The sequence below is a fragment of the Fringilla coelebs genome, assembly GCF_963513975.1.
Source record: "Fringilla coelebs genome assembly, chromosome: 3".
Lineage (NCBI taxonomy): Eukaryota > Metazoa > Chordata > Aves > Passeriformes > Fringillidae > Fringilla > Fringilla coelebs.
In genome coordinates, this window is record NC_140030.1 from 11,860,672 (window position 1) to 11,876,007 (window position 15,336).

Below are 15,336 nucleotides of genomic sequence, written 5' to 3' on the forward strand. Positions count from 1 at the left end.
TTTAGAGTACTGAATGCAATTGAGGGAAGCACTGAAATTCCTAAGAGGTTTTAAATCAGATGTGTTGTTAGGTGTTCTACATTTGTTTAATTAACTGTTGACATATAGCAAGTTGTGGTTTTAAGATAGAATTGGAAAAAAGTAAGAGCATATGCTGTTGTTGGTGATGGTTGGTTTTCTTGTTTGTTGTTCTGGGGTTTTTGAGTTGTTTTTTCGGGTTTTTTTTCTGTTTGGTTTGGTGTTTTTTATTTTTGTTAAGACAAGCCATCTGGTTGACAGGGATGAAGAAGAAAATATGTCTTAATTTATGTTATCCTTTATACCTTTGCTTCTCTGGAAAGATATATCCCTTCAACAGTATCAGTACTTACATAGAATAGAGGTTGCTGGTCAAGGGTCTGGAGCACAGCTCCTGTGAGGAGCAGCTGAGGGAGGAGCTGTGGCTGTTTAGCCTGGAGAAAAGAAGGCTCGAGGGGGACCTTCCCAGTCTCTACAACCACCTAAAAGGAGGTTGTAGGGGTTTGGGGCTCAGTCTCTTCTGGGTAACAAGTGGGTGACAGAAGGAGAGGAAATGGATTCAAATTGCACCAGGGGAGGTTTACTTTAGATATGAGGAGAAAAAAACTTCATGGAAAGGGTTGTAACCCATTGGAACAAGCTGCCCAGGCAAGTGGTGGAATCACTATCCCTGGAAGCCTATGGCTGTTGCACTGGAGGATTTGGTTTAGTGGTGGTTTTGGGTTGATGGTTGTACTTAATATTCTCAAAGGTTCCAACCTTAACTATGCTATGATTCTATGATTTTATATTCCAGGTGTAGCAGGATACTGAATTTCCACACAGAAATGCAGTTCTGGCTGATATCACACAGGCATCTGAAGTTCCAGATAGAATGTAGTGTAAAAAATAAATGCACTTTTTTGAGCTTTAGGAGAAAGTATAGCTTTTTTTAAAGATTAAAACATCACCTCAAGATATAATTCCTAAAATCATTGCATGTATTTGTTCCTTGTCAGAATTGAACATAGACTTTCTCATAAGCTGCTGTTAAAGCTCTGAGACTCTAGAAGTAGTGTTACTGAAAGCAAAGTAAGTTAGAACAACCTGTGAGAATTCAGTAAACACTAGAGAGATTCTCAGGAATCTACCCCAAACAGCTCTCATCGTGATTTGTTCCAAACAGGCTGAATTAAACCAGGCTGAGTCAGAAGTGGAAAACAGTAAACGCCATTTGCAGCACTATGAAGACAAACAGAAAGAACACGTGGCTTGCATAAATAAGCACAAAGATTTACTAGTTTCCAAAGAAAAGGAATTAGAGGTATGTGTGGTGGGGTTTTTTTTAGCTATTGAAGTCAGATGGTCATGATTCTTCTAATATTTAATTATAAATCATTCCACTTGTATAACATACAGACCATATTAATATAGTCAGCTGCACTGAGTATTCTCTCAGCTATGTCCTACACTGGCTATGTAAAGCTAGTAAAGTAATTTTGTATAAGTGAATTGAGACCTCTTTTTTTCTGATAGGACACCAGTTCTCTCTTGACAGATAAATTAGGGTTCATCCATCTAGGAACATTTCTGCCATCTTTTGCAATGAGAAGATTAAAATTACTTAAAATTAGTGGCTTAAGTTAAATTGAATAATATTGTTTTGGTTTCTTGGGTGGTAGGGTTTTCCTTGTACAGGCCTCATATCTGGTCTTTTGAAGACTTACCTAATCTAGCTTTATTAAATAACTCTGAAATCGCATCCATAAAGACTTTTGGAAGACTGCCCTATTTAAATATGGTGATTTTGGTTCCTTATTTGTCTGCATTAGTTAAATAACTGTGATTGTTTTAAAAATCTTGGATACAGTTCTTGGCACTGAAATAACTACTCATGTATAAATGTTGTCAATAAAATTGTTAACTGGGTTTGCTGTAATGAAAACAGAACACAAAAATATTGTTCTTGCTTGGAGTTTGTAGCATAAAATACTTGTTGGGAAGACTAAACAGATTTTTGAAAAATGTGACAATTATTTGAGTTTCAAACATTCCTTTAGGAAAAAATGGCAAAAGCAAGGCAAATCTTCTCAGAGCCCATCAAGGTCAGCAGAACTGTTAAAAGTCTTGATGCAGAAATGAATCGCTTGAGAGAGAAGATAAATTTAGAAAGCAGTCACCGTGGAAACAGAGAAGAAATAATCCAGTAAGTCATCTTTACTGTCTAAAACAGTTCAGGTGGGATGGAAAAGAGAGGGGAAAGAAGAGTTTTCTTACTGACTCACTACGTGTTTATGTGTGTTTTTACTACTTAAGCTTTCTATGAAGCTGTAGAAATGTTTTGTACTGATCCTCCCAGTACTGAACAGGCTAAAGAGTCCTGAAATACCTTCCAGTGATTTTAAGCAGCATCTGTGCTATATATGTGATATTACCAGTAATCAGATACCCTCTTAGTGTTTTGAAGTATCCCAGTTACAACAACATGAATTTAACTTGCCATTGTTTTGTGATGCATTGAGGATTAAGCATAATTCTAGTTTGAGTAACTAATGCACAAGCTGGGAAGCTCGTTGAGTATATTTCAGGGAAGCACTCCCCTCAGATATTCTTGAGCATGGAGAAACCAGTCATTCATTCTCCTTGGTAAAAGAATATTTTCAAAAGAATTAAAAATAGAATTAAGTTTTAATTTTTGTCCACATTTCATTGTGAACAGTGTCTTACTTACCAAATGCTTTTAGCTTTCACATAAATTCTCACAAGAAAGTTTTCATTTGAATATTTTGGTTATCAAAATGATTTTCAGCATTTACAACAATTGCTCAGTTTTAATGTAATGCATATTGCTCCTAACCTTTCTGTTAATTAAAACAGGCAATTTCATTATGCAAAGGAAAGATATGAGGATGCAAGCAATAAAGTGAAGAACTTGAGGAGATTTATTGCAGTGCTGGATGAAGTGATGGCAGAGAGGCTCAAAGTGTATCGGCAGTTCCTAAGGTGAGTTTGAGACGGTGTTCATAACAATCTTTTTAACCTAAGATTGCTCCCACTTTCAATCTTACCATGCCTCAGAGTTTAGAGGCAGTCTGGACTGACAGCTGGAAAAGCAATGAGATAGTGGAGCCTATATTTTCCTTCATCCCAAAGACCTCAACTGTGATGACTTCATCCAAGGCAGTTCTGTTTGAATGCTGGTTTTGGTCAGTAAAATGTCAGCAACACACGAGGACCTGAAATAATCTGGGCTGTCACTCATTTTTATTGATTATAATCAGTGGTGCTGAGCTCCTATAATTTCATTTTAGGCCAAACGATTCTCCTCTGCTCTCTGCTGAAAATTTTTTAAGATCTTGATTCAGATTCTATAATTTAAAAGCTGCTTCTCCATTACTGTGTACACCCCTTCTTTCTTGCTTCAGTCCCTTAATGTCTTATACCTATGCATGATGATTTTGTTATTGCCTTTCTCAGAAGGATTCTCTCCAGTATGTCTCATGTCACCCACTTGAGAGTGCAGTTGATTTTGGGGGAATACTGTTATTGGAGGAGGGCTTAATACTTAATGATGTGGAACTGTTGATGAAAATCTGTTGTCACTTTTTCATGTATTTAAAAACTTGTTCCCCTAATGTTTGTTTGCTTGATTTAAGGAGCCTTTCTATGCGATGCAAACTCCACTTTGAGCACTTACTACGTGTTCGAGGTTGCTCTGGACATATAATGTTTGATCACAAGAATGAGACACTTTCCATAACAGTAAGTTATTTTATAGTACCAGTTACTATAATACATAATGAATTATTATCTGTTTTAGTCTCAGATACTAGAAATGCATTGCAAATGGTACCATAGATTGTTTTTCCCTTTGCAGAAGGTGGCACACTAAGTTGTAATGTTATGAATATTCTGATCAAGTAATCAGTTTAATCATATAAAAGAGTTAGTTATGATTACAAGTAGAAAAATGTGAAGTATAAGATGTAGAAATGTAAGGAGTGTTGTGCTTGAAATATGCAGCCATAGGAACCTTAGCAAGAAATTGCTGGACTTCTGTGTTTTGGTTAAGGAACTATGGAGACTGTCATGCACACCAGTTTTGCTGCTTGGAAACCCCCTACCCTTCCCATCTTGGTTTGAATATCAATGACTCCAGTCAGTAGGCCTCAGTAGAGATGACCAATGATTGTTTTAGGATAAGAATGCTGATGAAGTTATGTAGCTAGCAAAACCAGTCATTGCTAAATTTAGGAGTGGGCATATTCTGTATGCATAGTATGTAAAAGAACATAAGTAACAATGATTCAGCAGAAAAAGTATGTAAAAATGGCTGGATTTTTTCTGTTGAGTGGGACACGTTGGAGGAGTTTCCAAAAGCCTCGGTGAAGAAGTGTCTGCTTAATCACAATAAATAGGTGTTGGATAAGTTTCTTTTGTCCCATTTGGTGACAGTGGGATGTTGAAAACAAGCAAGGACAGAAAACATTGCCATTTTAAATGGTTGCTAGATTACAAGGAATAAATGTGGATTGGTCATCCAGTCTTTCAAAATAATTCATTCCTCGATCATTGATAGGAAGTTCAGCAGTATTTGTGTGATTCTATAATGGCTCTAGTTGTTATTTAAACAACTTAATGCAGGTAAGCTTTGGTCGTATTTTTTCTGTGTATTTTTTAAAATACATCCCAAAAAGTTTTATCATGGATTTATTTACTTTTGTTTCTGTGGCTGACTTCAGTTTTAGGGATTAAGGGGAAACAGTGCAGTGGCAACATAAATACATGTCACAGTCCTAATCAGACAGGTGAAGCACATGTATCTGAAGAACTAAACTCAGTCCATAAAATATGAAGTCATTACTTGGCTTTATCAGAATATATTTTTTAAATAGCTGATGTCTCACATATCTCACAAAAGAGATCTGTATTTAGTCAAGGAATATAAGTTGCAAAAAGCAAACAATTCCCTGCAAAAAAAGATTCCACTTCAAAAGAATCCTTATTTGCCGGCTTAACTTGTTAAAGGCAGTGCAGTTAGCAGGGCAAGAAAATGCCCAAGTTTCATCTTACAGAAGGAGCACCACAAGATGTCATCATAATCAATGTAACCAAATGGCTGTTCACAATGTTTCATGTATTCCATGTAAAGAATCCCTTCCTCATTTAAAATTCTTCTGTAAATCAATGCTACCTGCTTTTCTATTGTACCTGGTAACCATGGGATTTGACTGTTATGTAAACATTTATGTTGACATTTATTAAACACCGTGTAACAGCTATTAGAAATAGAGATCTGAATAACAAAACTCCAGCAGAGTCCTTCAATCTGTTCAGTGTGTATGACTGTGATTGAAGAAATTGCAGTGATCCTAGAAATGTGTTACTAAATGCTTAGGGGCCATCCCATTCCAGAATGGCAGTTGCAGTGAAATGCAGAAAAGTGTTTTCAAGTGATCTCCATTCATGTATAATGTGTTTGCTGTTAAATTTAATGATTCTGTTAGTATGTCTTCATCTCAGATTTAAAAATTGCTCTGATATTTTTATTTCAAGGTTCAGCCTCGAGAGGAAGAAAATGGTGCCCGTAGTGATCTGAGATCCTTATCAGGAGGTGAACGTTCCTTCTCCACAGTTTGTTTCATTCTTTCTCTGTGGAACATTTCTGAATCTCCTTTCAGATGCATGGATGAATTTGATGTCTACATGGTATAGTTTAAACTTAAACTATATCTTCCATTCTGATTTGTATAAATTAGTGAAAGAGTTGGGATGTTACTTGTATTTGATTAAATTTAAAACCACTATGGTTAACTGCAGATTATAAAAAGCCCCCAAACCAAAATCAAAATCCCCCAAAACTAAATTTCTTAGTGATCTTGTTCACTTTGCTGAGTTTTGAAGTTTATTGTGTTTCTGAAGTTGGTATCCATAAATATGAGCCTTTCTGTTAAGTTACGTGCTCAAACCATTGTTCAGCACAAAACCAATAAATCAGATGGTATACTGTGCTTCTCAGAGGTTGACTCTGCATATTTCTGGGACATTCTGGGCTTGACATGTGCTTTGATTTCTGCCAGTTTTGAGATCAGTGTGGGTTTTTTTCAGAGCAAATGTAGCAATTGGGCTCACTGTTGGTACTCATTTTATAGAAACTCATACTTCAGCTAGGAGCATGTTTCCAAGATGTTGGAATGCAGAATAACGAACAATAAATACTAATGTTGGTAAAACTGATAAATCATATTTCTGTGCACAGCTTCCCTGGACAGGCCACTAACCCATTTTGAAATTTATTTTCTTTATTTGAAGATTTATTTCCTATTTATTAAATATGCAGGGTGGTATGAGTTTGAGGAAATATTTACTTCTGTGAGACAAAGATTTGATACTGCCGTATTTAATTTTGTCACAGAGTCCCTCATCAGTCATTTATTTACTAAGAATCACTTAGAGGGAACAAAGATAATACAGTTTCTATTAAAGAATTTTAAAAAGGACAGTATGCATCTAAAACAGTCATTTTTCAGACAACTTTCAAATCTTAGATCCTCTTTTAAAAGATAGTTTTGCAGAAGTTTGTCCGTCTTTCCAGAAAAGGATGGATACTCAGAACTGTAGCCCTTGCAAAGAGCTTGCATGTCATCTATTCTGTGGATTATTCCACACAATTTGTCTTTCCACCACAGTGCCAGTAATGCAGCCTTACTGGCCACACATTCTGTAGTCTTGGTGTAGTCACAGAGCCCCACCACATGGGGACTCCATGGTGTGTTTTTGTGGGAGATCTCTGCTTTCTTGAGGAGCAGTGCACAGCAGTAGAGCTTTGTTGGTCCCTCCTAGTAACAGCTTTCTATTGCACATCCTTTTCAGTGAGCCTAATGCATAAGGTTCCATTCAAAATAGTAATAATGATAATAATAATCCTAATAAAAACAAGCTCCATAATATCATAATATCATAGGTTTCATGGAGCCCTTAAATCCTCTGAGGTGATTTTTCAGGCAGGATTTTTGTTTTCCTGTTTACAGGAAACATTATTCTACTGAAATACAGTTCATCTCAGCATACCAGTAAAGTAAGAAGTACATCAAAGTATGTATGTACATCAAAGATGATGGAAAACCACTATAATTAGATGAATGTGTGATTTTTCTCATAGAAGCTTTCCATTGCCCATGTATGCTAAAAAGTACAGTCTAAGAATTTCTCAGGCTATAATTTGTAGCTTTTAGATTTTACCCTAATGTTTCTCCAGGTTTTCTTGGTTTTTATTAGTCTTACTTAGATATTTTCTTTAGCCAGCCTTGACTGTATAGCAATTAATTCTGGTAGGTTTTCTAGAATCATGCTTTCTAATGTATTTATTACTGTCAGTACCACTACCTGACAAATCCTTTGGCTTTAGGATATGGTTAACAGAAGAATTGCCATCGACATGATTCTGGAGAGGGCTGATTTTCAGCAGTATCGACAGTTCATTTTGTTCACCCCCCTGAGCATGAGGTAATATTCTTGTGGTTTATCTCAGGATACAAGAATTGCAAGGGAGTTCTCTTGCAAGGAGTGTAAGTTGAAAAAGTTGAATGTGAGGAGAAAGAAATTTTGCTGTTTGTCGCAGTAGAACATAAAAAATGAAGCAGTTTGTGAATTTAAAGGGCTTTTTTAACATAATGGTAATTCAGTGGGACTTGAATCAGTTTATCTGAAATAACAACTTTTAGAAATGTTTTGTTTGTCAAAGAGGCTCTTAGCTTAGCTTTGTATGTCCCTTTCCTCTACCAAAAATAACAAAAGAAGGGATTTTTCTCTTAATGCTATACTACTTAAAAGGGGTTTGTCATTTGAGTTGATTTCATTTTCTGGGTTTTAATGTTGCTGATCTTGATAGTCATACTTACACCATGTTTTAAATTTGTCATTTAGTGGTTCAAAATTCTTTCAAAACCTATATATAAAACCCTGGTAGAGCCATTCCCAGTTTAAGGGGACAGTCATATCTCTAGCCTTGTGCAGCCAGCTCCTCTCTATTAACCCAGTGTAACTAGTGAAGCCCGAGAGGGTAATTAAAGCAGTCTTCATAAAGAAGTTGATTTATTCCTAATTGTCTTCCCTCACTAAAGAATATAAAAAGTAGAGTGGTGGTATCTGTTGCTATTTCAGTGGAAATGCTTTTGTGGAGATTTTCTGAAACTAGTAAACACACAGGATTTTTTTGTATGGTTACTGTTGAAAACAATTAGAAATTCAAGTTCAGTTGGAATTTGTTACATTGTTCCATGTTTCATGTTCAACAAACATTAAATTTAAGAAAAATATGGGGGCAGCTTCAGGAAAAATCCATTTAGGATAATCAGTGGAGAAGCCTGTGTGAATTTATGTTTAGTAAATTAGCTCATTCTTAATATGTTGGGATTGATTACATGTGTGTATAGCGTATGCTACTTCAGTATCTGTAAGGCTCAGTATCCTTACTTGGATTTCATCATTTGTTTACTTGGAGGTTTTGGTAAAAGTACCTTTTCTCTAGTTAAGGCAGTCTAATTTTAGAAATCACATGATTGAAATGAGTGCTTGTCTTTACCTAAAGATTTTACTCAACTAGGGCCCTGGGTCAGTTCAGTGAAGCCCAAACTTCACCTCATGTTACTGTTTTTTAAAACTGTCAAAGAAAAAAGGTGGAGTTATTTTAAGGAATATATGTAATGTAAAGAATCAAATGGAAGTACTAAAATTCTTGGAGAAGAAACACTGTTTAAATGATGCATCCTTTATTTTTAGTTCTCTGCCTACGAGTTCCCATATTCGAATCCTCCGCATGCCGGACCCTCCAAGAGACCAAAGAACTCTGAATTTCCAAAATAGGAACGATGGAGATGAAGATCAATAAGTATCTCTGTATGAATATGGCATTATATTGAGGACAAATGTGTAATAATATATGTAAAGTTATTGCTTCCTGATACTGAAAAAGATGATAAATTGTTAGATACTCTCAGGAAGAAATTTCTGTATTGTTATTAATTATTTTTTAAAGGATTACTGTGTATGCACAGAAGAAGAATAAGCACAGTTTGGATGAGGAGAAAATTTTGAATGTTCTGTTGATATTTTTAGCTACCAACTGTAGAATTTTTTAATCTGTTGTTCTGATTTTTCTTCTGAAAATTTTGAAATATATTTTGTATAACTATAAATAATATTTTAATAAACTGTTTGAACTGATACTTGTGGTAATGTTTTAGTGTCTCTACATACTAAAAATTAGCATTAAGTTACAAATACTGTTTTCTTCCTAGCTATGCTTTATTTCTTAAATGTGTGGTAACACATGCAGTAAAATGTGTTTCATTTGTTTTCCAGTGAAACCACAGTAGCTGAATATGAGCAGCTATTAGAACTTACACTTTCATAAATAGAAAAGGGAAAATTTTATATGTAGCATATTATCTTGGTGGGAAAATAGTTCTTTCATTCCTTTCTTAAGAAGTTTGAGTGTCTTTGGACATGAGCTTACAAAACCTAGCAAGCTGTGTTTTTATAAACGTAGATTCTTAATTCCAGTGAACTGGTTCTTACACACTCTTGAGTTTCCAGGTACAGAATAAGTCTCTAAATATTAATTGTATTATAATAAACTAAAGAGACACGAGTCTTTCCAGTATATAGGAATGAAGTAGAATAAGAATTTTGGGAAGTAATACATGAACTTTTCTACAGCATTGTAGAGCTGTATTTCATTGAGTCTGCCTGCCCTTTCTCCCCTTCCACATTTCCCTGGGACCAGAGTACTTAAACTTGATTTGTTTAGATATTGCAAGTATTTATTGGGGATAAGAGGGAGAAAGAAGAACCAGATTTTTCAAAATCAAACTCATTCAAATTAACCTTTTTTTCTTCTCGTGTTCTTTTTTTTCTCCAGGAACTTGAAATTTTTGGCAACTCTTAAAAAAACCCCCACTTTTTAGAGTTCAGCTGCATTTCCTTTTTAATTGTTGTTTTGGGGGATTTTTGGTTGTTTGATGTTACGTGGCTACAAGAGCCATTGAGACTACTCAGAGAACGCCATTCAGCATTTTCTGCACTTTTTTACTGAAAAGCAGTTCCTCAATAAAATCTTATTACAGTGTAAGTTTTAACTTGACTTTGTAGTGTAATTTGTTTTCAGTTGCAGCACGGTGTTAAACTTTAAAATATGGAAGCTAGGTAGGAAATACACCTTACAGAATCATGGATCCATAAAAAATGCTGAGTTGTAAGGGACCCATCAGCTGTGTTGTGTTCCCAGCTGACTTCTGTCAAGTTGAAGTCCTGCATAAGGGGAATGGCAGTTGAGCTGGAAGTGTCCCTTAGTTCCTCAGAGACCATTCCTCAGTGTCATCATCCTGGCCAGGCGGTCTATAGGTGACCCCCAAGATGGCATTGCATTATTTGTATGTCCCATGATTCTTAGAGGCTTTCAGCTGTGCCATTTCCAACTGCAGGCTCCATAAATTACATCCCTGCCATGATTTACAATGCCACCTGGCCATGGCTGCCCTGCCCGTCCCTCCTGAAGAGCCTGTAACCATCCAACAGGGCACTTCGATCACAGGACTAACCCCACAGTTTCACTTATGCCAGTGATACCAAATCTCTGGGATTGGGCCAAATCCCTGGGATTGAGATGGTTTTATTCCTCATGCTGTGTGCATTAGTGTAAAAACATTTCAGCTGTGGTGCTTTGCAGCCAACAAACCTGAAGGAGATGGAGGGATCCCATTAGATTGCTCAAGTTCTTGCACACCATGCCATCGCAGCCCACTGGCAAACCTGGTGTTGTCTCTCCTCCTTCCAGGCTGGTTTAAATTTCAATGAGCCCTGCTGTTTCCTGTGCTAGAGCTCTTTTCCCCCTCTATCAGATGTCAGTAGAACAGGTGTTCAATAGATAATCCATGGTAAAAAACACCTGAATTTTTTTTTTACTTGCGCCAGCTTGGAGCCATGTGTTGACCTGGCTGGATCTGCCTGTTCCTGTCAATATTATTCCTTGTTCCCAAAAGGATTATGGAAATTGCTACATGTTCTTCTGATCCTTCAGCTTTCAGCTTGAAGTCTCTTTTGATTGTCCTTGGAATTCTCTTTGTTTTTTCATCACTGCTGGCTTGAACAACCAGTAGTGGATAGTAATCAGAGGGCATTACTAAGCTGGAGAGGTTTCCAGTAATTTCTCTTATCCATGCCCCTGGGAGCCAGCAGAATTCCCCATGAGTTGGGTCTGGTCTGCATGTCAGGCCCTCCCTCCCCTCAGAGGGAGTTTCCTATTACTGCTACTCTTCTTTTCCTGCTATCAGAGGAGGTCTTGATGCAGAGTACAGGAGGTGTTGCTTCAGGAGGTCCCTCTGTCCCAGTAGAACCTTTGCCCACCTCATCACCTGGCCTTGTTCCAGAGCCTCTGGAATGCCTGTTGTAGAAGGTTCCAGTCCTCCTTGTTTTCAGGAGGAGGAGGAACCTCCTCCCAGTATGTGGAGTGACCTGCTTCCAGCCTTCATCTTGAGCAGAGCCCTGACTAAAACACCCTTGACTAATTACCCTGCAGGGTTCTGAGTCCACCTGCTTCTCCACTACAATGGGGGTTTGAGACTCCTGGGAGTCTTGCTACTGTGGCATCCCTGTAAATAACCTGTCTGGTGCTTGTTCACTGGAATACCACATAGTCTGCTCACTTCCTCCTGAAGCCCCTCCACCTGCCTACAGCTCCTCAATCACAGCACGCCTTCTGCAAAAGAACTTTTTGTCAGCCCCAGCCTCTCAGAGAGACCTCAGGCACTCCTGTGACCTGCACAGCCACCTCTGCCCTCACCATGCCCTGCTGTCCAGAGGCCTCTGACACAGCTGCTTGAGTGATCCAGCAGCTGCAGGGGAGGGAGCTCTACACCGAGTCATCCATAACTGGGGAAGCTGCACTGCTGCACAGACACAGCTGGGGCTGAAGGGATCTTTTTGTGCTCTTCTTCACCAGGCACTGAGGCTGTTTGCCTCTCCTGGCAGACCTTGGACAGCCCAAGGGTAATGGGGGCACTGGAATAGGTTGTCCAAAGAAGGTGGGGACGCCCCATCTCTGGAAGAGCTCAAGATCAGGCTGCGTAGGGCCCTGGGCAACCTGTTATAATGCCTGCAGGGAGTTTGAACTGAATCATCTTAAAGGTCCCTTTCAACCCAAACAATTCTTTGATTCTAGGACATGGTCATGAGCCACATGTGGAGCTTGACTCAATTTTATGATAAAATTGGGGTAGGTTTTAGACCTTTTTACAGTATGGGATAAAATGGCATTTCATTATTTCCTCCTGATTCTCCTCAGTATCAAAAAAAAAAAAAAAAGGCAAAAGTGCAGAGGCAGGAAAGAATAAAACATTTATCTTCATTAGTCTTCTATAATGAGTTGTGTGGAGAAAAGAGATTAAGGAAAATTAATGCGTTCCTACAGAGCTAACACTTCAGCTTTCTCCCAAGCTTTTATAGACTTACTTGAAATATTGGAGGAGGTAGAAACAATTCTGGTGTTTCATTCAAATCAGTACTTTGTATTTATTCTAATCTACCCCTGTACTTGATGAAGATGTGTTCTTGACTGTATAATTATTAGAAGCATATTTTCATGGTGGAGAATTAATTCTGAATAAACAATTACTGAAGCCCTTGCACAGATGCACTAATTTTTGCAATGATCCTACTAAGGTCTCCAAACTATCATATTCTTGGTTCTTTAAATACAGATTTTACTGTAGTGGCTACCTGGAGAAAAGATTGCAGTGCTGATGTTACATTTTTGAGTTTGACTGTGTTTTTGAGTTGTTGGCCATTTTGGATGGCAGTGCATTGCTTAATGCTGCACTAAAGTAAATAGAGCCTGTCTAGCTACATAAATTCAATGTGCAGGGAAACATAAAATGAGAAATTGCTTCTCATGTATGTAAACCAGAGGCATAAAATCTGAGAAGTATTCAAGTTGGGGATACCATTCTCAGAAGTATGTCATTTCTAGAATGTGTAAATACATAACATAAGTTATGGCCAAACCCATGAAGTATACTTCTCCCTAATTTGCTAATTAATTCCCTATTATATGTGTAGTCTAAGTAAAATTCTGGTGTAGAAATTGTAGTTGACATTTCTGCTTTTGCTGTTTGGAATACAAAGCAACCCAAAAATGAGAGCATGGCTGTGGTTGTGGCAGCCATCGATTCTGTGATCCCCCCCACAACAACTCTTAGCAAGCTGTGTAACACTGCTTTTTGTTGCTTGTTTTCTTTTCCCTTTAATTTTAAGATGAGCTTTGCTTTTTAAATTTGAACATACAGAGAATTATTTAGTTTGTGTCATGTTTTATTGTTTGATTTTTAGCTATTAAAAGTACGGTCTTGTTTCTTCATAAGGTAAGGAAGAAATATCAAACATGCAATTGTAAGGTGTTCAGATTGTTTTTTTTTTTTTTCCTTTTAATCCAGCAAGCAACCAACTGTTTAAAGCATCAGGGAAACGGGGCATAGGGAGTTTCTTCATCTGCAGTTTCTGCAGTCTGATAGTTCTTCATTCTTTCCCAAGGCTGTGAAGAATTTGTCACAGGATAGAAAGAAATTGATTTGTGCACATAGAATTGAATTGAAGAGGAAGTTGGTTCTCCTCACTATCCCTCCTTTATCATCATACTTCATGGTTAATTTATCAGTAGTGATTTTTAACATCATGTTTGTTTATATTAAACACAGAGTAGTTTAGTGTCAGATGGGAAGGGGGAAGTCTCTTACTTCAGGAGGGAAAAAACATTAAAAACCAGGTTCAGGCTGAGCAAATAAATTGTATTTAACTTACACAGCTCAAAAATCAGCACAGGTTTAGTAGCTGTGCTGGTAAATCTTAGCAGCAGCATCTTAGAGCATCAACAGCTGCTCCAGCCTTAAATACAAGAACTGCAACTTTTGGTTTTGTATAATATGACTCTTCTAGTGAGTGAGTGTAAAGTAGTTCTCTTCATGCTTCAATAATAAATACATATTTCCCAGTGTGCAGTGACAGATAATTAAAGAGATTGAACTTTTTCTTTTTTTATTACCATGCTGAAGACATGAAATAAGAATTAGGGGAAAAGGTCAAATGTTATAAATTTATTTTGGGACATATATATTGCAACCTCTGTGGAAGCTTTTGAAAATTCTGGCAAAGATCAATACACTTCCAATAAAACCTTTAAACTTGCAATAAAACAATATTTTAAACATTATATATATATATATTTATATATATTCTTAATTAAAGGGTTGATTTTAGCAGGATTTTCTTTTTTTTTTTTTAATATACTGCATTCCTCTGACATAGCTCTTTCCATATTGAAGGGATGCAAATGAGGTAAGAATTAAGGCAAACCTAAAAGGCATGCAAATGAAGTACATTTATATCCACTGACAATACAAGCACGTGTGGATCAGACTTGGGAGCCGAGAAGCTCTTCCCTTCTGTCTGTCCAGTACTACTTTACAGCAGAATGGTGACATGATTTATAATAAACAGTTAACATTACCATGGGAATTCAGTGTCACTAACATTACTCAGTCTAGGAGACACAGAGCTAGCATCAGTAAAACATGAACAATAAATAATATAATTCACTGCAGCACAGGCCTGCTGCACAGGATTCAGAGGAAGAGGGTTGTTATGAAATGACATTGCACACATCACGTTGTGGCAGTTTATTTTTATAATATATACTTTTAAAATTCTTTAGCAAATGACATTCTCATGCACACAAGTGTTTCAAACACAAGAAGCAAGTCCATTTATAGGTAGTCCAAGCAAATTTTTGTGTGTGTGGAAATAGCTGCAAACTGAATGGAACATTAAACTTCTGTGCAGTCTATGACGCGTCGTACACAAGCTCATTTTTGAATGTCACACTGCAGCAGTAATACAATGGACGGATCACTCTTTGCAGCTTCTTTGAACTCATCCAGTGTGATCTGATCGTCTTTGTTCTTATCCATCTTGCTGAAGATCTTGTCTACCCGTTGCTCAGGCGTCAGGCCATCCTCGTTCATTTTCATCATTATCACAGTGCCCACCATTTTGTAGATGGCCTTTGGAAAAAAACCAAATGGAAAATTCAACATGAAATTCAACCTAATTTTTTGATGTGATCAAATTCTGGAAATATGTTCTAACAACAAAATGATTGCAAGTTTCTCTAAAGATAGATTGGGTTTGGTTTTTTTTTTTATTTTTCTTTCTTAGGATCCAAAGTCCAGATACTTAAAACAAGGAAGAATATATTTTACTTTCTTTAGATGTAGGTTTATTTTGGTG

At 37.1% G+C, this 15,336-nt stretch overlaps 2 protein-coding genes across 8 annotated transcripts in view; one reads left to right on the forward strand and one right to left on the reverse strand.

The window, feature by feature from the left end:
- SMC6 (structural maintenance of chromosomes 6) overlaps window positions 1–10,030 on the forward strand; it is a 37,693-nt gene extending 27,663 nt beyond the window's left edge. For 4 of the 6 annotated variants that reach the window (XM_084202526.1, XM_084202529.1, XM_084202527.1 and 1 more), the window contains 7 exons: window positions 1,184–1,321; window positions 2,058–2,203; window positions 2,875–3,000; window positions 3,654–3,759; window positions 5,554–5,706; window positions 7,406–7,503; window positions 8,779–9,118. In XM_084202526.1, the coding sequence (XP_084058652.1) occupies window positions 1,184–1,321; window positions 2,058–2,203; window positions 2,875–3,000; window positions 3,654–3,759; window positions 5,554–5,706; window positions 7,406–7,503; window positions 8,779–8,887 (876 nt within the window). In that variant the 3' untranslated portion in view covers window positions 8,888–9,118. Of the gene's footprint in view, window positions 1–1,183; window positions 1,322–2,057; window positions 2,204–2,874; window positions 3,001–3,653; window positions 3,760–5,553; window positions 5,707–7,405; window positions 7,504–8,778; window positions 9,119–9,919 lie in introns of those variants that run through there. The other 2 variants (XM_084202528.1, XR_014616037.1) reach the window with 2 other exon arrangements.
- A 4,882-nt stretch (window positions 10,031–14,912) lies between these two features.
- The window catches only part of VSNL1 (visinin like 1), a gene marked incomplete at both ends in the record, with an annotated part of 45,311 nt that continues 44,887 nt past the window's right edge, over window positions 14,913–15,336 (reverse strand). For both annotated transcript variants that reach the window (XM_084203296.1, XM_084203295.1), the window contains one exon: window positions 14,913–15,110. In XM_084203296.1, the coding sequence (XP_084059422.1) occupies window positions 14,913–15,110 (198 nt within the window). The remainder of the gene's footprint in view (window positions 15,111–15,336) is intronic.